Below are 21,521 nucleotides of genomic sequence, written 5' to 3'. Positions count from 1 at the left end.
TTAGTCCTAGATTGTTCAGAGTTCAGCACTCACAAACTCTTGAGTCTGAACAGATGAATCTGTTGAGATTCCTTTCAAATCTGGTCTCACAGACAGGAGAACTAATCATGGGGCATGTCTACCACTTGTTTCTCGACCCAGTTTCTCTTTAGGTTCTTCCTTTCTTGGATAGGAAGCAATCTGAAAATCTGGCAAGTCTTATCACAGTGATATATAGGTAAAATTATCACCTACCACTATCCGAAACAGGACATCTGTGCTTTGAGTGCTATGGGGCAGTCTATAAGCAGTTCACTTTGCTACACTTCCCCCACCCCCCTTTGCTGGGTTTTGAAGAACGTGGTCCGCTTTTTACTCCCAAGGAAAGCATGAGGGCTACAAGAGACACATTTGCGCATAGTGTCCAGTTTGAAAACATATCAACCTTCCCCCCCACCCCTCCCTCCCAGGATGCAACAACAGACCAACCTGAACCCCTCTTCGGTCCATGGTCTCTTTTGAGCAGATCAATAAGGGGCCAATAAGCCCAGAAGCTAAATCTTTAGCAGGCTTGATGGAGCTGTAATAGTAGCGAGACAGGCAGTGTGGATCGGATCCAGCTGGACCATCTTCGGGCATGATTTTCCACCTATACGTGTATACCTGGTTAGGTCCTATTGGCAAGAGTTTCATATTGAGGTCTGGAAGGGAAGGAACCACAAGATGATTTAACCCCTCTATCTGATATCAGCCTTTGAAAATATAAAATTGATGGCTCCAGCATCTTCTAAAAAACCCACCCCACTCTATTCCCATTCATTTAGACCTTGGGAAAGTTTTTTTGGTTTTTTTTTTTTTTAAACTACAAACCCATAACCAGCTGGGAATTTGGAGAGAGGTCGTTCAAAACAAAGACTTTTCTGCACTCTGCATCTCAACAAGCTGGTAGCAATGCTGCAGACATAACCAGACAAAAATCAAAGATCAGGAGGGAAACTGAAAGAAGGGGGAGATAAGCAATAAAACAGAAGGAATGATCAAAATTTGATGAATTCCTTCTCTTCCCATTTCTCCTGAAGGTCCTTCTACAGGCCCTCTCATAGCCTGTCTCCTTTTGTGAGCCTGCCTTGGTGCTAAAATCATCAGGGGAGGCCTTTCTTTCAATCCCCCCACCTTCAGGGGTGCCTTTGGTGGGACATGGGAAAGGGCCTCCTTGGTGGTTGCTCCCAGGGACTCTGGAACTCCCTCCCACTGGAGGCCAGGCTGGCCCCATCTTTGCTGTCCTTCTGCAAACAGGTGAAGACATTTCTCTTTAGGCAAACCTTCTTTTAGTGACTAACTGTCCAGGAGAGAATAAACAGGATGGTTTATGTTTTGCTGACAGGGGTTGGGGTCAATGGTTCATAGGGTCCCTCCCAGCTCTGGAGGTCTAAGATCGTGTATTTTAGGAAATGGCTGTGGAACTAGGGGTTGGGAATTCAATTGCTACACTGTCTTTGACGGGACTTGGACCCAATGATCCATAGAGTCCCTTCCAGAACTTCTAAGATCACGGATTATGAATTATAGTTTACAGTTTAGAAGCCAATGGAAGTTTCCAAATTCTTCCTCAAGGCTGCTCGAGAGGAGAGAATGTGGAGGGCATGCTCAGTCATGTGAATGTAGCTATAGAGTCTGGACTTCTTTAAATATTTTATAATAACTGTATGCATATTACTGAGTCGAAAACCAGAAATATGATTTGTCTTTGGGCATCGTTTGCCCTACCTGAAAGGACGGCCCAACTTTGCTATACAGCAATATATCTGGCTCTCTTACTGAAGGGGGCCGCAACAGGGTTTAGGAAGTGAGGGAGTAAGCTAACAAAAGAAGGAAAGCAACAGGGAGATATGATAAGAAGGTGAAAGTTTGGTCAAGGTTGGAGCACAGCTAGAGTACATGGTTAAAATCATCAGGGCAAATACATCAGTGCTGTAGAGCCCAGTGCTTTCAAAAACCAAGACTATAGATACTTTATGAGGCGCAAGCATCCTATGAATATTGGGTTCCAGTGAAAACAACAATAGCGCGTGTTTCTAGTCCTTAAGGCTCAAACATTAGAATTGAACTTTTGTGGAGAAATGCCAGGAAACCTCTCAAGTGAGATTCAAACGGGACAAGTGTGAATGCGAAAGTATTTAAGAGGCACCAGGCCTCGTATCAACAAGTTCTCCCCAATGATTAGTAGAAGCAGCATAAATCAAGAGCAATTAAGCAAATATATGTGCAAGCAAATATATTATTTGAATGCACATAATTTTTGTATGAGTCACAGAAGTCAGCTTTTCCTGCTTTTTTTTAATTTTGGCACAGCACGTTGAGAAGGATTTAAATAGAGCCAAAAGCTGTCATTGCCATTTCCTGAGAAATTATTCGCGCCCAGTCTTACGTTCGGTGCTTCTGACGTGGAAAAACGAAGTGACGTTGGTGATGCCATAGGGATAAATGTTGTAGGGCCTGCTGGCCAGATTCTTAAATACAATCTGAAATGACAGGGTTCACATTGGATCAGGATGCTTGTACCTTTTTTTGGGGGGTGTTGTGTTTCCTCCAACCAGATTTTAAGAAATCTTTACCAAATAATGATCTTATTTTTAAAATCCAGAACAGTATGTTATTTAAAACAGGAGTGAAATCAGTTTCCACCACTCCTAGCCAACAGAACTAGTAGCCAGAAATGATGAAATGATCAAACCTCCCCCTTGCAGTTAAATGGTAGTAAAACTCCTTATTGTTTAGCTTCTAATACGAAGCAATTGATAATATCTTAAATTAGTTCAGCAGGCTTCCACATGAGCATCTGAGATTCTCTGCTAGAGGAAAGTATGGTAATTACAGTATCATCTTTTCTAGACACCAAATGCCACGCTTCCCTAATCTGCTTCCTGAATTTATACGTAAAGCAGGTCTGTAGTTTATTCTAAAGCCTGGGCAGGCGAACGTTGCCCTGCTTTGAATCTACAACTCTCATCATTCCTCAGCCCGGCTGTGCTGCCAAGAACTGATGGTCCTCGCAGACCACAGACATCTGGAAGACTGACGTTGCCTACCCTTGTTTGAAAGTAAACACTGGAGGTTTTTATTTTCTTTTTACTTTCCTCTGGCTTGAAGGAGGATGGAGAAGAAAGCTCTAAAACTCAATGCAGCTCAGTCACAAGCACCTAATCCTAGTTTAGATCAGAGCTGGGAAACCCCTGATCTTCTAGATGATGCTGGACGGCATCTCCTAGGAGAGCCAGCAGGGAGGATCTCAAAAACCTGTCGTCCAGCATCCTCTGACGGACTGCATGCTGACCGCTGCTAATTTAGGTGATCACCAGAACCAGGCCTGGATCTCATATGGAACCTGTTTTTTTTTTCAGTTCATGAGTTCTTCAGGCAGCTTACTCATGGGAAAAATCACTTTTTGGGACTACAGTTTCCAGAAATCCCATGGCCAACATGTCCACTGCCATATCAGCTACGGGATCCTGGAAATTATAGTCTTTGAAGGCCACCTTTCCCTGCACTTCCAACATAGAGCTGGTCTGTTTCTCTCTTTCTCTTTCTCTCAGGCTTTCTTGTCTCTTACCAGAAATTCATCGCCAACTTCTCCTTTGAGGACTGGGCCCAGAATCCCCATGTGATCGGTGTTTGGTGCCTTCCTCTTCTTGAATGTCCCATCCTCATATTCCATAAATCTTACTTTCTTATACACGGAGCCAATCCGCTGCGGGCCACGTTCCAGAAACTGATTGGTGATATTACTGAAAGACCAAAGACGGATGCAAATGTTGCCAGATTAGCTGATACCAGGAGTGTTGTGTGAGAGCATCTTACTCTGGCCATTATTCTGCCTAACCCCAGAGTCTCTTGGGGCAACTCTGCTTCTGACTGTTGCACACCAAGTGTGAACATCTGAAGTGGGAATCTGAGCACTTTCAGCCAAAACACCTCAGAATCTTCCTCGGGCTCTGACACTCCCAGAAGGAGGCTGCTTACAGTGTTTACGTGAACATGCAGACCATATGGTCCAATCTGGTATTTTATCTCTGTCCTGTCTGTAACAACCTTTTGCCTTTGGCTCCCATCCAACGAATGCTACCATTTTCTGTCAAAGTTGGCTGGACAATTCAGTGAGGAAGAGCACTGAAGGGTTAGGAGTTTGATTCTCCTCTGTATCTTGTAGGGCACGGCTCATGATCGAAAAGTGCCCCAGAAAAAAAAAGATAATAATCACAATACCCTGTCGAGTCAATTTTCTGGCAGACTGCAACTGTTTTAAGGGTTCTCTAGATATAGAGTACTCAAAAGTGGTTCACCATTCCCTTCTCCTGGATACTCTGGGCCTGTGAGTAGTCACTATCTAGGAAACACCATAAATCAGAAGTGAGTTGACAGAACCCAATTTTTATATTACTTTGTGTCAGATGCCAAGTCCAACTGGATGATACGCATGGCAAAAGCATTTTCAAGCCGTGCTCCCACAAGTAAGGAAAGACATCTGTTTGGTACAGCAGATGCTTCCACATCTTGCATTCCAGCATGCTTTGCTTATGATTGTTCACTGGAAAGTAAACACGGGCTTAATTTGAGAGTCAGATTGCTGAGGAACTTGTATCTGAGGAAACAATGTTTCAGGAAGGAAAACAAGTGAACCATGTGGACTATGTACTTTCCTTAATGTCTGATTTGATCTTCAGAGACAGATCACATAGTCAGACAAATAATTTATTTCCTTCTGTTATCATGTTATTCCCTCTGGCATGCAAATCTTTGAGTGCGATGGGTACTACCGAGACATGAAACATCTATATAAAACCATCCTGTCTCCCAAGCGACCAAACTAAAGCAGCCCGTTCGCTAAATGAGGAATGAAACAACCCCATTTAAAAAGAAACACATAGGTTTTTCCTCCGGTCCTCATAAATGGTGTTTTTCTCAGGCCCTCAGGCTTTTCTACAGCCTGTCACAAAACCAGGCTTCAGATCTGAGGGAAAGAGCAGGACCAGCCGAGGCGATTACCTCCTCAGGTTAGCGTGCTTGTATGGGGCGTAGTCCCAGTCCACTTCTACGGCCGCAATGTAATGCTTCCATGTCACGGGGAACCGTTTGACGCGGGAACGGCCAGCAATCCTGGGTGCGAATTCAGCCATGTCAATCACCGTGCTGTCCATGTCAGCCTCTCCGTAATAATCGTACTCCTCATCATCCTCAGTAGTTTCGGCAACCCTCATCTTCTTCTGAGGTGGCTCTGGGCAGACATCTATGCGAATGAAAGTTTCCATGCCACCTGGAAGTGAACAGCAGGCCTTACTTACTTACTTATTTACTTATTTATTTATTTGTTTGTTTATTTGTTTGCATTTCACAGAACTTCTTGTCAGTTGCATTCCTTTGGCGGGCAGGGGAAGGGGCCAAAAAGAGCGGGGCCCTCAATGCCAAAATGTTTTAGTTTAAAAGTCTTGCTCTTAAACTAAAAAGCCTCAGGAGTGTTATTTCATGCCTTTCCAAAAAAAGGAGAGAGAAGAAACGTACAAAGCCCAGAAAGCCACCAGCGATGGTGCCATGAGGAAGGGATGGGGTGTGATGCCAAGGGAACCCAAACCTGGCCCAAGACCTTAGGAAGATTTGATTTGGTCTCCGAGGGCCTGAGCACCCCACCCCCCTTGTCCTAGACAAGTGGTTTCCAAATTTGAGTCACCCAGGTGCTCTTGGACTGCAACTCCCAGAAACCCTGGCCAGCACAGCTGGTGGTGAAGGCTTCTGGGAATTGCAGTCCAAGAACACATGGGTGACTCAAGGTTGGGGGCCACTGCCTTAGACTGTTCAAAATGAAGCAATTTGTGGTACACGAAGCCCCAGGAAAGGCAGAAGGGTGAGGAGCACCTAGAAGAGGCGGCGGAGTTATTCTAAGACTCTTCTTACACCAACTCATACTTCTTTCTGTTTCGAGTCAAGGACGCTTATTCTCCCCCTCAGCTCTCCTTCCACAGTCATGCTCAGTCATTACCTTGCTGATGGGAAGGGATCTGACAAAACATCCGAAAGGTGCCATTGGCTCGAGGCATTGTCTCAGCACTGAGGAAAACGGCGGGGGAGATGTCTAGAGTAGCCTGGCGATGGTCTCTCACGAGGAAAGTGTGGCCCTCAAAGAAGATGGAGTGGACTTCAGGTCTGGTACCCAAGCCAATGACGTACCAGTAGACTGGTCTGTTCTGGCAAATGGTGAGCTCTGCAAAGGAAATGGAGGAAGGTGGGCTAGAGAGTAATGGAAACAATACCCACATGGCATCAAACCAGAGAGATTCGCGATGATCCAGGGACACGATGTCATCTCCTACCTCCTCCAGACATCCCTGCTTCTTCCAAGCCAAATTGTAGCTTTCACGTTTACAGATGGAAATGAATTTCCCCAGCAAGTGCTGCGGAAAGTCCACCACCACCACATTATCTGAACCCATGATTGGGTTTGCTAACCCAGACAGGCAAATGAGCATCGCTGTTTTGGTCTCCCCCCCTTGTCTTGTCTGGGTCTACATTGAGATTGCTAATTATAGGCTTCCTTCCTCCTTCTTCTCAGCCCTGATTCTTTCTCCTCTTAACTAAAAAGAGGCAGATTTGCATCACCTCTCCCATAACAGTGAAGTAGACATGTAGAAGGAGGAGTTTAGAGCTCTTTCTTCTCCACTATCCCTGAATGGTTTTCAAAACGAAAGTTTTCTAGTTTGAAACCAATTATGAGCTTTCAGAATAGTGACATCTGTTCCACGTGCACATGAGCAATAAATGTTGTTTCAGCGTTTTCAGCAATATTGTTGTGAGCTGTCTCTACTGTAATGCAAAGTACTCTGTTCTCACTTTAGAACTTATTTTTCATTATGGATTCATACAGCTGTCTACATCTTTCGACATCTTTGGAAGAAACACTCTGGAAAATGGTATTAAGGCAAAAGAAATCCATATGTGGGGATAAAGATTCCTAAGGTAGAGAAATCCCTAGGCCTGATTTGTATGCATTCAACTCTGTTGGTTGCCGTTTCATAAGTAAGGAGGAGAAAGAAACAAAGATTGACTGCACAGAGGAGGAGGGAGGAAGAGTCCAATAGTATAAATCTACATATAGATTTAGAAAAGACATTGGGAAAATACTCAGTGAATCCAGGTAGTGCTTTAAGTTGTTGTATTCTGTTGAAATTCTTTCCAGGCCTTTTCTTCCTCATCATATTTAGTGTTCTATCTTTTCACAGTTTGTGTCCAGATTGATTGCATTCTCCCTTTTTTAAAATTTGAGCTGTAACAAGCATTGGAAATACAAATGCTAAGGGGAAGGCTGGTTGGAATATTAATGGTGCGTGCCTGTCACTATCTTGATTGCACACAAAATAAAATATGCTCATGCCCATTGCTGCCCGCAACTTTCCTTGACTGGCATCTGAACTTTTTTTTTAAGCTGCAAAATGAGCTGCGTTGCTGTCTAACTGCAGGTCTCACCAGGATATTTTGCAGCATGGAAAATTATCACTTCCTCACCCACTTTCATGGATGTTATGTCAGAATAAGGTGTGCATCATAAGGATGTGAACCTACCAGCAATATTATCTGCCTCTATATGACAGTCAGGAATGTGCTAAATCTCTGTTTGATTTTCCACATTATTTGCCTGCTTAACACATTTATTTATTTATTTATTTATTTATTTATTTATTTATTTATTTATTTATTTATTTATTTATTTATTTATTTATTTATTTATTTATTTATCCATTTATTTATTTATTTATTTATTTATTTATTTATTTATTTATTTATTTATTTATTCATATATATCCCGCCTATCTGGTCCGTTAAGACCACATACCTCATTTAGATGACCAGATGCTTTATTTGACTTGAGTTGATTCTCTAGGTCAGTGCTCCCAGTCTTGGGTCCCCCAGATGTTCTTGGACTACAACTCCCAGAAATCCTGGCCACCACAGCTAGTAGTGAAGGCTTCTGGGAGTTTATTCAAGGATATCTGGGGCCTCACTGGTCTAAGTCCAACAAGATGCACTTCCTGGACTCTCAGATGCAGAACAGAATGGCTTTTAATAATACAGAAGCTTGTCATCCTTCTTCAACAATGTTCCCTTGCTTTCAAAGGTGCTTCAACCAAGACACGAATCCAAGCCCGCCCACCCACTACGAATTAGCCTCTCTACTCTCCCCTCCATTTCTGTCAACTCTGTCCATCACCCCCGTTTTCACTCAGATGAGGTAAGTCATGCCACTTACCAGGGAGGGAGGAATGCATAAAGCCATTGACAGTATGTAGCTGCTGAGCCTTGTTCCCCGTGGAGAGGCCATTTTCTAAGGCGTTGTCTTCAGAGTACCAGCTTTTGCCTGTTATGAGATATTTGAAGAAGAATCTTTGCAAACTGTTGCAAGCTAGAGGTGGTCTTGTTCTTTAAAGCTGTGAAAGCATGGATAAAAGTAGGCAAGACACCCCTCTCGTCTACCCACCCATCCACCCCATTCTTACTTTCATCAAACACTGCAAACAGCATCACAACTTCCTGCAATGTGCTCCTCGTTCCTGCGTTCATCAGCGTCCCTATAAGAAACCCAGAATCACTGAAAGAATTCCGATACTTTCCAAGTGACCTTGTATTTTGCATGTAGCCATGCACACCGCTATATACAGCTCATGGAAAAAGAAGACTGACATTAGTGCTATGTAAACGTTCATATTGAGGAATACTCACGAGATATTCAAGGAGAGCACTCTAGCCTTTGTCTCCAGATCCATCACCCTGAACATGTGGATAAGTCTGAACAGGAGCTTCTGCATTGTGTGGGGATTCTCCACATGAATTGGAGCCCCGATCTTCCAGAGTTTCCGTCGACATAATAAAATAATAATTGTGTGCCATCAAAGCAATTTTGACTTGTGGCAACTGTTTTCAGGGCTTTCCAGGTAGAAAATACACAGACATGGTTTACCCTTCCCTTCCTCTGTGGGTGCCCTTGGGACTGAGCAGCTTGCCCAAGGCTACACAGGCTGGCCCTTCTGAGATGCACAGCGAAGAATCAAACTCCCAACCTATGGCTCCTGAGTCAGATACTGTACCTAATTCACTGAGCTATACAGTCAGCCTCCATTGCCATAGAAAACTGACTTCTCAGGGTCCCCATTCATATGGAGAGCCGTCAGGACCATGGAGAGTGTCGTGATCTCCTGTTCAGGTTCATTGACCTCCTCACACACCCAAGCTTATGGAAGTGCCAATGTGGATACAAGAGGCACTCACAAACACTTGTTGGGTTTCAAATTCTGGTTTATTGAATCTATAGTTTGTTGTCTAATATCTCAGCCAGCAGCTATCACTTCTCCCTGGCTTCATTCCATCACTGCCTACCCAGGAACAGGAACTGAGAAAGGGGTGGGACAGAAATAAAACAAAAAGAGAAAAGATGAAACTTAGGGCCTTATTATATAGCAAAAAAACAAAAACAAAAACCCTAGGATTTGACTTGTGTTAAGCTACCATGCAGTCTGTGGCATAAACAACAAACCCTGGTTAACACAAACTATGATCAATGCAAATATAGATACAACATTAAACTGTTGAATGGCTTGGAAATCCTAACTTAAACCTCTACATCACCATTCTCTATTCAGAGTGCAGTTTCTATTTTAGTTTCTCTATTATAACAGCAGACTCCAGTGTTGAATATATATCAAGATTTGATAGAGTACTTGCAGAATTCCTTAATATATAAAAATCCAATTACTTATGACATCCCTGTTCGTACTAAACTCTGGTTTGCCAGGTGATATATTTTCTAGTCAAGACATACAGTTAGAGAACAGAAAATGCTCCTGATGGATGGTTTGAGCTGGAAAGGAAATGTTGTTGTTGTTGTTGTTTAGTCGTTAAGTCTTGTCGGACTCTTCGTGACCCCATGGAAAGGAAATACAAGGCTTTAATTAAGAATTGTAGAAATTCAATACAGGATTTAATTTGGAGAAACTTCCTGTATTCTGGTTCTCGGCTTTATAGCAAATTTAACATGGGGATTTTTCTTCACAGGAACTCCCTAAAGCTCTTTATTATGGTGAGAGGAACAACAGCTGTTCTTCTCGCTGTTTAAGAGTGTAGCTTTCAACTCTGATTCCTCAGTTTTTGATTTTTGTGGGACTGTATTTGTCTATGAAACATCTTCAATTTTTTTAAAATTAAGTGATACATAATATACTGATATACTTAATATGGTTTTATTTATGAAACATTTTCACGTTTGTAATCATAGTGGTGCATAGTATGCTGATAATTTAATGAGATTATAAAATTTTAATAACATGTTAAAATGTATTTTAATATTTCATTGTACAACCTGAAGGAACACAAGGCTGAAAACACATCATGCTCTCCAGGAAACAATTTAAAAGGAAGAAAGTTAACTATTGGCATTCTGAGGTTTTTCCTCCTTGCTTTGGTTATTTCTGCGGATACCTGCCAGTTCTGGTACCGATGAAAAAGGGACAGTGTGAGGCGTGACTAGTGACAGACTAGAACTCAGGAGATGTTGCCACTTGGCTAAGGAAACTCCCTGGAATGTGACCATGAACGAGCCACTCCTTAAATATCTCAGATAGCCTGAAAACCTATTAGGATTATTGTACGTTGGATATGACCTTGATGGCAGATAAAAATAGTCATCCCAAAAAAGCAAAATTTCTTATCTCTGGTAAGGAAGAACCAGATTTTTCAAATCATCTGGTCACAATTCAGTTATTTAGCTTTTAAAAAAAATAATTAGATTGAAATATGGTGCTGGAGGAGAACTTTGCAGATGTCCTGGACTGCCAGAAAGACAGACAAGTGGGTCCTAGATCAAATCAAGCCTGAACTCACTCTCTCTCTCTGGAGGCCAAACTGATGAAACTGAGGTTGTCTTTTGGGCACATAATGAGAAGGCAGGATTCTTTAGGAGAGATTATAATGCTAGGGGGAAAAATGAAGGAAGCAGGAAAAGAGGAAGGCCAACTACGAGATGGACTTAATTCCTAAAAGAACCACAGTTTTGAATTTACAAAAGTTGAGTCAGGCTGCTGAGGACAGGATATATTGGAGATCTCTCATTCTCAGGGTCTCCATAAACCAGAGATGACTTGGTACCACGTAACATTAAATTCATTTATACTGCTAGCAGAAGGCTCTCCCCATCTCCTCCCCTCACCTGGCTTGCAGATGAGCAGCGCTCCAATCAAGCCGGAGTTGGTGTCCTTGATGCTATCTACGTGGGACGAATAGGCATAGGTCAAACACTGTGAGTCAGAGCCGGTGGGCCCTCGTTCTGGTGCTATCTCCCACACGTACGTCTGGATCTGGCCCGGCGCCACAGCATCGTCTCGTTTCTCTGGCCAGCTGGTCTCGTCGTCATAGCCAGCTCCTGAAATCAGATAAGTCGACCCTGTGCCTTTATAACTTTATATAAGTTATAATATGAAAACACAAGCATATTAAAATACTGTAATCATTGAATTCGGCGACTTTTAGAACAATTTAAAAACAAATGTGGGGAAAAGGAGGATGTTCCTCGCTTGCTGCTGGGAAGAGAGGAAGACTGTCATGTCAATGGTAATGAAGTAAAATTCAGCTGCCAATCTATGTTGGAGCCTTGTTTGTCATCTTGCCTGTGGTTTGTGTAACTGGGAGGGACTTTTATGGGCTGGGATTGATTGTCTGTCTAACCAGCACTAACGAATAGTTCCTTCCAGCCTATGAAATCAGAGAGAGAGCCCTGGCTCTTTGCTGAGTACCTTTTCTGTCTCTCTTCAGTTGGTAGCAGTTATCTGTTGGCTGTTGATCTGTTAGCAACTGTAAGTAATGAAACATTTTCAATTTTTTATGTCCTACACACATTTCAGAGTGAGTTACTGAAACTGTAAATACCAGTTAATGAGGAAAGGGTAGACTCCAGTCTACTTGTAGCTATTTTCCTCTGTGGATCTCTGTACTTCTTATTTGTTACAGTGGTGCCTCGCTAGACAGTTACCCTGCATGACAGTTTTTTCGCGAGACATTGACTTTTTGCAATCGCTATAGCGATTCGCAAAACAGTGATTCCTATGGGGGAATTTCGCTGGACAATGTTTGGTCCCTGCTTCGCAAACCAATTTTCGCTAGATGATTATTTGCTTTTCGCTAGACAATTATTTCGCTAGACAGTGATTTCAGTGGAATGAATTATCATCGTCTAGCGAGGCACCACTGTATTTAGTCGTTAAGTCGTGTCCGACTCTTCGTGATCCTGTGGACCAGAGCACGCCAGGCCTTCCTGTCTGTGCTTCTACTGCATAGCAAAAAGAAATTTTACCGAAAGCTCAACACTCCGCAACAGTTTATTCCTAGATTGCTGAAAGGTGCAGAATTTATTACATTCAGGAAGTGCTGCTGGCAGACTCTGTGAAACTACACAACTCTTGCGGGTGGGGGCAGAACTATTTTAGACTAAAACTCTCGTGCCATGCTGCCTTGGGGATTCTGGGAAAACTAATCTGAAGAGGCTGTGTTCCTCGGCCATATGTTGTTATGTAGATAACTGAAGTACCTGTATCACACATGCAAAGAAAATGAAATCAGTGCAGACGAGCTCATCGCATAGCGTGCAAAGAGTTTGGAAAAGTCACCTTCTTGAACTACGCCTCCCAAAAACTCTGAGCCAGCTGTAGAGTTGTATCTTCAAGCTCTGTTTTGTGTATTTTGAACTCACCTTCAGAAGCTTTCCAGTAGGAAACCCCTATGGCTTGGATGCTGAACGGCTTGGAAGCCAAGTTCTTAAAAATGACAACCACTTTATCATAGACTTCTGCTCGAATGGTGGGACCCAAAATGCCTAATGGAGAGAAGAGTGAAATCATACCAAGTGTTTGGAAGGAAGCTCTAAAAGAAATGAAAGGGATATTGGGAGTCAACAGTGAAGCATCATCAAGAGCAGCATTATTATTGTTAATAGATAACCATGACAGAAATAACTCAAAAAAAGAAATGATTATAGATATGATAACAGCTGATCGGATTTTTTCAACCACACGAACGGTACAATGAAATCTGGGATATCGCCATTAACAATAAACTGGCAGCTGGAATTAAGTTCTTGTATGTAAATTTTTTAAAAAATTTAAGACCTAATGGAGAGAAGAAAGGAGAGAAGTCATGGAAAAGAGACACAAAACAAGTCTTCACACTTTGAAGTAAAGATGATGTCACACTAGATTTGTCAGGTCTCACTTCCCTATAAGGAGTGTCCAGAAATGCAGGATGCTGGAATGGTCCACCTCAACAAATGAAAACCAGATCTTTTTTAAAGTTAAGGTAAAGGTAAAGGTTCCCCTTGACAATTTTTGTCCAGTCGTGTTCGACTCTAGGGGGCGGTGCTCATCCCCATTTCCAAGCCATAGAGCCAGCGTTTTGTCCGAAGACAATCTCCCGTGGTCACATGGCCAGTGCAACTTAGACACGGAACGCTGTTACCTTCCCACGGAGGTGGTCCCTATTGATCTACTTGCATTTGCATGCTTTCGAACCGCTAGGTTGGCGGGAGCTGGGACAAGTGACGGGAGCTCACTCCGTTGTGTGGATTCGATCTTACGACTGCTTGGTCTTCTGACCCTGCAGCACAGGCTTCTGCGGTTTAGCCCACAGCGCCACCACATCCCTTTTTTTAAAGTTAATGTCTCTGAATTGGCTATTCAAGACCAATCACCTTCACCTGTTTTGCGCTTCGACAGGGATAGCCACAATTGGCACATCATCTGATGGAACACATAGGACAGAAAAAAAGAAAATAAAATAAAAGAAATATCCAGCTTACCCATCCAAGCATCCTTGGGTTTTGTTTGTGTAAAGGTAGAGTCTGTGTATTCCAAATATATGGCCTTCTTGTACAGAGTGTCTGTAGTAGAGGAGGACTCCCTAGGAAATGGGGGAAATTTTTTTAAAATGAAACAACTCAAATTTTTCCAAACTCCATTATGTCTTATCAGGAGAGGCATCGAAGAGATCTTTCAGGAATGAACTGCCAGGAATGAACATAGGCAAGCCTCCCGTCATGTTTTTCCCTGTTTTTTCTTTTCTTTTCGAGGATGACTCAAGACCCAGCCAAGGAAATCCGGCATTTCAAAACAAGAGGAGAAAAAACTAGCAGGTAGAACTATGGATGCCGTATCCCATTTCACACGGGGCAAAACCAGGAACGGGTGTCATGGACGGAGCAGTGCCTACTTGAGTATAGGAGAAATCCTGTTCTTTTAAGTACAAGAACCTGAGAAATAAATCACGATTAGAATGTGTATGGGGGGGGGGAGGAATGGTCTGACTTGGAAAACCACAAAGCATGAAGCAATACATTCTTTGTTGTAAGGGATGTGAGACAAATTGATGTGACAAAAACATTGACAGATCAAATTTAGTATTGATTATTGAAGTTTCTGGGTTTCCCCTCACCCTGCTATCTAGGCAATATTGTCCTTTATACTAGTATGGGTGGGAATTTGGTCTGGGGGGGTGCTGGCCAATTTCTTGAATCATTTTGTCTCTCCCCCCCCCCCACTTGGGCTCTTGTTACATCTCATAGTATATGCTTTTGCAGCCCCAAAACCGCTCATCCTCTTTTTTTTTTTAACAAATCCTGTTCAATTCTGTACTGTGCATCTCAAGAGAAACGGCCATCTGTGTAACTTTGGGCAACCCGAACTGTCCCCAAATGCCAACAGAAGAAGAGGCTACTAAGCCACTTCTGACTAGCCAATATCTAGGAAAACCCCCAAAACGGGTCATCTAAAGTTGGGATCAGCTGGACAACATGGTGTTTTTTAGTGTATTGGACTCGGAACTGGAAAAGCAAGGTCTAAGTCCCCCTTCAGTCATAAAAGTTATGGGATGACTTTGGGTTAGTCAGGCTACAGTTAGTCAGGAGCCTCGTGGCGCAGTGGTTAAACCGCTGTCCTGCAGCCAAAACTGTGCTCACGACCTGGGGTTCAATCCCAGGTAGCTGGCTCAAGGTCGACTCAGCCTTCTATCCTTCCGAGGTCGGTAAAATGAGTACCCAGCTCGCGGGGGGGGGGGGGGCAATGTGTAGCCTGCGTAATTAACTTGTAAACCGCCCAGAGAGTGCTTGAAGTGCTATGGGGCGGTATATAAGCAGCACGCTTTGCTTTGCTTTGCTATCTGAGCCTGATCTACTTTGCAAGGTTCTTGTGAAGATAATATGGAGCAGAACTGTCTGTCTGCTTTGAACTCACTGGAGGAAAAGCAGGATGCAAACATTGCTATTTTAAAAAAAGTCATAGAAAAGAAATGAATAAAGAAATATTAAGCAGACACACTTCATCTTCCTTCTCACAAAGCAAAGAGAGGAAGGTCTTTTTTAAGGACAGAATCAAAGGACGGAGGACAATGAGGCTGAGCCAGAAAAACCCCAAAACCTTTGGGGAAAGTTTCTTTGCCTTTAAGAGATCAGAGTGAAAAAAATCCTCACCCAAAAAACCCAGGCACAGAAAGAGCGATAACTGGTGATGTGTGGAATATTCGGAGTCACTTAGTCTGTAAGAATCCATAGCCAGAAGCCAAAGAAAACAGATCTTGCCATTGTATTCATGTTTCCAGTCACAGCCTGGCCCTCCTGGTTTAGGAAGCAGAAACGGTGACCTCCAAGCGTGAGGGCAGAGTGGTACATTTCTCCCACTGTCGTAAGAAAGGCAACACAGTCTAGTCTAGGAACACAGAGCGGAAGGGGGGGGTCTCCAAAGCCATCAAGTCCACCCCACCTCTGTCCACACAGGAGCTACGTCCGTGCAACGAGGACAACGGTATATGCCATCTCACTAAAAACTCCGGGCCAAGCACAGGAATATTCTGCCACGGGTCTAAGTCCTTAGGTGTGGAACGTTAAACTGAGTAATCCATTAGATTGGGCTGGCTAATTTGTGGATGTTGCAGAACTCTTAACTCTTTATCAGTTCCCGATAGCACAGTCTGTGGTTAGGGATGAGAAGAGAGATTTCCCAGTGTCTCAAGACTCCATGAGCATAGCTGAATAAAAGTATCCAGATCTGAATAACTATAGATCCACAGCTGCTTTATGCATTTATGCCTAAATGCATAAATGAATCTATACATTTAGGCAAATATAGTTGATTGAAAGAAACACATCAAGGTTAAGGGACTGATTTGTTTGCTCTGTTACTTGGGGAAGGCCCTCTTTCATTTTACTTTCTCACTACTTTCTTAGGTGCCTTCTGAAAGGGGCTTAAGTGGAAGGTAGGGGACATAAATAAATAAATAAACAAAATTGCTTTAGACAGACTTACATATTACACAAATTTTAGATCATGTTTGTATTTTTTTTATTCTATCAGCAGAGTCAAAGACCATGAAAACTACAAACCTTGCTTTTCTCCTACCACATCTGTGCCAGGTGTTGTGTTCATGCTTCATTGCCTACCTCCACATTGTGGAGAACTGGACACTTGGAATGTTCTATACACACACCCATATATAAATATATATTCTAGTTCTCCAGGATGTCGAGGTAGGCAATGAAGTATGAGAGCAACACCTGGTGCAGATGTGGTCTCAAACTGTGATTTCCCCAGATGTTCTTGGACTGCATTTCCCGGAAGCCTTCACCACTTGCTGTGCTGGCCAGGATTTCTGGGAGTTGTAGTCCAAGAACATCTGGGGACCCAAGTTTGAGAACCACTGGACTAGATAATGAAGGTTCATGTAATTCTGACACACACACATCCCTTCCACCTGCTCTTGGACTCTCCCTCTCTCTTCCCTTAGAGGCAACCCATATTGTAGGTAGAGACACCGTGTCCTAGAACAGCTGCCTTAATTATCTTAACAGATTTAGAGAGATTGCTGGAGGGTTGCCACCATTTAAAAAAAAAAAACTGGCTCCACTCCTGAATCCAAGAACAGCATTCCATGGAGAAAAATAAATAAGGAGAGAAGGAGGCTGGGAGAAAAGGTACTGGAAGGGGAGTGGTTGATAAATTCCCTGTGTAAAGCTTGAAGGGCCCATTTTTAAACGATGGCAAGCCTAGCGAACATTCCTGGAGTGCTCTATACTTCTAAGCACTATCATGATGATGGCATAGGTGGAGTCTAACAGCCTAGGCCTGCAAGTATTGTCCCTCTTGCAATGCGTCATGTCATTCCATTCCATTCCGGCCTCAAAGCTCTCACATTTCAAAAAGTGTTGTTGCACAGTCCAATAAACACAGCCAAGGGCACAGACCACATTTTAGGGGGATTCCCTTCCCTGGTTTGGGCTGCAAGCCTCCCTGATTAAGGACGACGTTGGCATCTGAGTAGCAGTTGGAAATGTTGTTCTTCTGAGCTGCCCATCCGAAAACATCTGGAAAGCCACGCCACCATTTCTGGTCTAGTCTGGAAAAAAAGTCTAAAGATATCCTTGCAGTGCTCTCCAAATAAGCCGTACAGCTAGAAAGGAGTCTACTGAGACAGCCCATGTGGTGTGAACATGACTGAGCTGCCCTTAGAAGTGGGAAGCCTTGGGTTCAAATTTCAGATCAATTGCAAACCTTAGTGGATGAATTTGAGCTAACCTCAACTTAGCCCAAGGGGCTTTTCTAATGATAAAAAGAATGAGATAAATATCATACTATAGCCAGAGAGGCATTTAACCATACCTTCTTTCCTTCCCTACCGAGAACTCAGAAAAGTTACTTTTTCAAGCTCTGGATTTATATTACCTAATGGGGACAGAAACAGCTGCCTCAGACCAGACTGGAAACAGGAACTCTTGAGACTATAGCTTCCAGAGTTCCCCAAGCTAGCACAGCAACACGCCAGGGGCCTGGAGGACTCTGAATTATGGTCCAAAAAGATGATTTTTCCAAGCAGTGCTGGACTGGTTTAGGCCTAACACAGATTAAAGTCTGACAACACCTGGAAGGCTGCATCTTCCCTGACCTTGGTCTACAATTATTTGGTTGCACCTCTGCCCGGGAGCTAATTGTAACACCTACAGGAAATTGAAGGATGATTTCCAAGTTATTTGGATGGAGCTGGAGACTGATTCCATAGTAGATGCCAATAATTTTATTTTAATTATCTGTCTCTTTTTTTTTACATAAAAGGATAAACTCTTCCTTTGTCAGTCTGCCTACGTGTCTATACTGCCTCCCCCCCAACTCTCTTTCACAGTGTGTGATCCCTCCACAACGGAAGGTGAATGGCCCAAGACACCTGACCTCTCCAAGTTTTCCCAGTTCTGATCCTTAAAATGTCTCACCATCCCCTCAGAAACATGGTAGAGCCAGCAGAAGCCAAGATAAGTAGATGCAGGAACAGTTGTCTATCAGGTTTGAGTCAAAGGTAAAGGTTGCCCTTGACATTTAGTCCAGTCGTGTCTGATTCTAGGGCGCGGTGCTCATCCCTGTCTCCAAGCCGTAGAGCCAGCATTTGTCCGAAGACAATCTTCCGTGGTCACATGGCCAGCGCGACTGGACACGGAACACCATTATCTTCCCACAGAGGTGGTACCTATTTATCTACTTGCATTTTTACATGCTTTCGAACGGCTAGGTTGGCAGGAGCTGGAACAAGCGATGGGAGCTCACTCCCTTGCGTGGATTCAATCTTACAACTGCTGGTCTTCTGACCTTGCAGCACAGAGGCTTCTGCGGTTTAACCCGCAGCGCCACCACGTCCGTTTGGGTCAAAACCTCGGCATAATTAGTGGATCACAGATAGATCTTGAGAGGTCATGAAAAAAGGGCTGTAGAAACAAACACTGATGCCCAGTGCGGTGTAGTGGACAAAGACTCAGGGTTCAAATCCCCGCTCAGCCATGGAAACTCTCTGGGAAAGTGGAACTGGTCAAACCATTCCTTGAATATCTCACTTACCTTGGGAGCCCTATTAAAACTGTTATAAATCCATTCCAACTTGACAGCACAAAACACAATAATAATAGGAACGGACACGATCTGAATTTGGTTTCATTAATCAAGCCGTTAAATAGTGCTAGGAGAACTGTGGATAACCTTAGGTATATACCAGCAAAAAGTGACTTTTTTTCCGACAACAACTCTACCCAATTAGAATGGCCACAGGCAAAATATTCCTATTCATACAGGCACCAAACGAAGCCCAGCTAAACCAGAGGAATTTCAAAAGTCAAAAGGAAGAGAATTTGGTCTTCCAGGTAATTTGGACTTCAGCTCCCAGAAAGGGCCAGCCAGCCTGGGTAGTAATAATAATGGATTCTGGGAGATATCGTCCAAATTATAGGGGAGATCAAAAGTTCCTCATCTCTGCATCATGAACGATAAATATGTTTCTTTACCCTTTCTGTCTGGCAGGCGTATAGTTCCACTCCGTCTCCACTGCCCCGATGTAGTATCTTCTGGTGATGGCAGCGCTCCTGTCCCAAAGGCACCACAGGATGATGATGAAGCCGCACAAGCGTCTCCGCTGCATGGCCCGCTGGTGTGCGCCTGACGGCGTCCGCAAGGCAGAAGGGCAACTCCAGACCACTGAGAAATCCAGAAGGAGGTGACGGCAGTCTTACTTATTCAGCAGCCATCCTTGGCCAAACAGATCAAGAAGCTGACCAACAAGTAACGGCAGGTTGGGGTGAAGGGCCAAAGAGTTTTATGGCAGGGAGTCATGGTCGCAAACGATGAGTGTGCCTGTATGCCTGAGCCGGCTGGGTGGGGAGAAACAGGATGGCGGAGGGGAAAAGCCAAAGGAAAAGAGATGGAGCAAACCTTAACCTCTTCTTTGCTGATTTCGGGATAAGAACCAAGTCATTCATACTGGGCCAAGAGGTAGCCAATCCTTCACCGGGGAGGGCATGGCGGTGTCTTCTCTCTACCTGGTGCTTTCTGGCCTCTGTTATTGACACTACGCTTAGCTGTAAAGGTTTGATTTATTTCTCAGGTTTGATTTATTTCTCAGGTTTGATTTATTTCTCAGGATTCTGTCTTCTGCAATCTTGTTTAATCTTTTTTTAAAAAATACAAATATGAGGTATAGCGAAGATCATTCCCCATGTTGTGGTGTTATGAAAGCACTGCGTAACCTGTCCCAAAAAGCTTACAAAGTTCGCTCTTCAAAAGCAACTTATTCTTGTCACTAGTTATGGCTTTTAAGGGACACTCTGTTGACATTTTCTTGTTGCTGTTGGCATTCCTGTTTCTGTTGTTGTTCTGCATCAGAACTTTGATTACTGGATAGCTCAATGGTTTAGGTATACAGTTCTAGAGCCTTAGGTTCAGAGTTCGAATCTTGCACTGTGCCTCCTTGACAGGGGCTGGACTGGATGATCCATAGAGCCCCCTTCTAGCTCTGCAGTTCTAAGATGATGAAGATGATGAATTTTTTCTGGTGACAACTCCCAGAATCCTCAAAGCAGCCTGGCTCTGTTCTTTATTGGTTTAATAAGAGAATGGCATAAAACTTGAGAATTTTTTTTTCCAAAAGGCCCACAAAAATGTTTTGAAATGCACTTTAAAAGTAAAGTCTGACAGCACCTGAAATTTCACTTTTTGCTCCCAAAAAGCAAGGGGACCTAGATTCAAATCTCTGCTCGTTCATGGAAACTGGTTGATGGGGAGAACTGATAAAGTCACTCCTTCAATATTTTACTTGTTTTGAAAGCCCTATTAGAGTCACTTTAAGTCCATTTCTAATTAACTTCACATAACATAATAAAGTAACTTTGCCCCAACCTGTTACTTTTACTGATATTTTTGATATGTGGCTTCATTACACCTACTTGTGAAAATGTGTAAATGACAATCTGTTTACTGTTATTCTTTTGCCCCTTTCATTTCTTCCTTGACGGGCTCTAAAAAAGAACAAATTCCTCGTTTGCCTATGTGCGCACACCAAAATGTTGTGTTTCAATTGTAATCTAAAAACAAGGAAATCTGAATCTATCAGACTGGGACCCTGCCTCCCGCAATATGCAGATCTGTCTTCCTCAACCGGCTACCCTCCTTCTCACATGGACTATAACTCTCATCACCCACAGCCATCTTTCTAGGGATTATGGGGTTGCAGTCAGTCAGAGGTGCTGGAAGATAGCAGACATGGAGAGGCTGAGCTACGGCCCTGAAAACTGCTGGTTGACTTCATACTTCCGATGGCCCAAGGATCTTCTTATTTCCGGCATGCCAGAATACCCTTCTGTTCCATACGTTCGTCACAGGGAGAGAAAGGGCAAACAGGCTGAGCTCACCCAGGAGTGATCGGGAAGATCTAGATAAAACACCCCTTTCTAAGTAAACATTCTGTCACTCCAGAGGGGAAACGGCACTGGACAGCGGTATCAGTAATCATTAAAGAAGAAGAATGTCCATAAAATCTGCCCTGCAGGACAAGTGGCTGCGTGTTCCACAGTCTCTTTCATCCACAAGAATGCAAACCAGGTCCAGCTCTACTGAAGAAACTCTTTCCATTTGGAGAAATAGACGCCCAGGACCATAAGAGGTGGA

General features: G+C 43.4%; 1 protein-coding gene across 1 annotated transcript in view; it reads right to left on the bottom strand.

The window, feature by feature from the left end:
• Positions 1 to 19,747, bottom strand: part of F8 (coagulation factor VIII) — a 41,254-nt gene extending 21,507 nt beyond the window's left edge. The window contains exons 1-11 of the mRNA XM_072981049.2: positions 19,367 to 19,747; positions 13,859 to 13,959; positions 12,758 to 12,880; positions 11,222 to 11,434; positions 8,520 to 8,591; positions 8,273 to 8,380; positions 6,011 to 6,232; positions 5,023 to 5,290; positions 3,590 to 3,764; positions 2,408 to 2,501; positions 469 to 680 (exon numbers count right to left, since the gene is read on the bottom strand). Of these exons, the coding sequence (XP_072837150.2) occupies positions 469 to 680; positions 2,408 to 2,501; positions 3,590 to 3,764; positions 5,023 to 5,290; positions 6,011 to 6,232; positions 8,273 to 8,380; positions 8,520 to 8,591; positions 11,222 to 11,434; positions 12,758 to 12,880; positions 13,859 to 13,959; positions 19,367 to 19,500 (1,722 nt within the window). The 5' untranslated portion in view covers positions 19,501 to 19,747. The remainder of the gene's footprint in view (positions 1 to 468; positions 681 to 2,407; positions 2,502 to 3,589; positions 3,765 to 5,022; positions 5,291 to 6,010; positions 6,233 to 8,272; positions 8,381 to 8,519; positions 8,592 to 11,221; positions 11,435 to 12,757; positions 12,881 to 13,858; positions 13,960 to 19,366) is intronic.
• Between the last annotated feature and the right edge of the window lie 1,774 nt (positions 19,748 to 21,521).

The sequence above is a fragment of the Pogona vitticeps genome, chromosome 11 (assembly GCF_051106095.1).
Source record: "Pogona vitticeps strain Pit_001003342236 chromosome 11, PviZW2.1, whole genome shotgun sequence".
Classification (NCBI taxonomy): domain Eukaryota; kingdom Metazoa; phylum Chordata; class Lepidosauria; order Squamata; family Agamidae; genus Pogona; species Pogona vitticeps.
The sequence above is the reverse complement of the archived record's forward strand: the minus strand, read 5'-3'. Positions and strand labels throughout refer to the sequence as shown.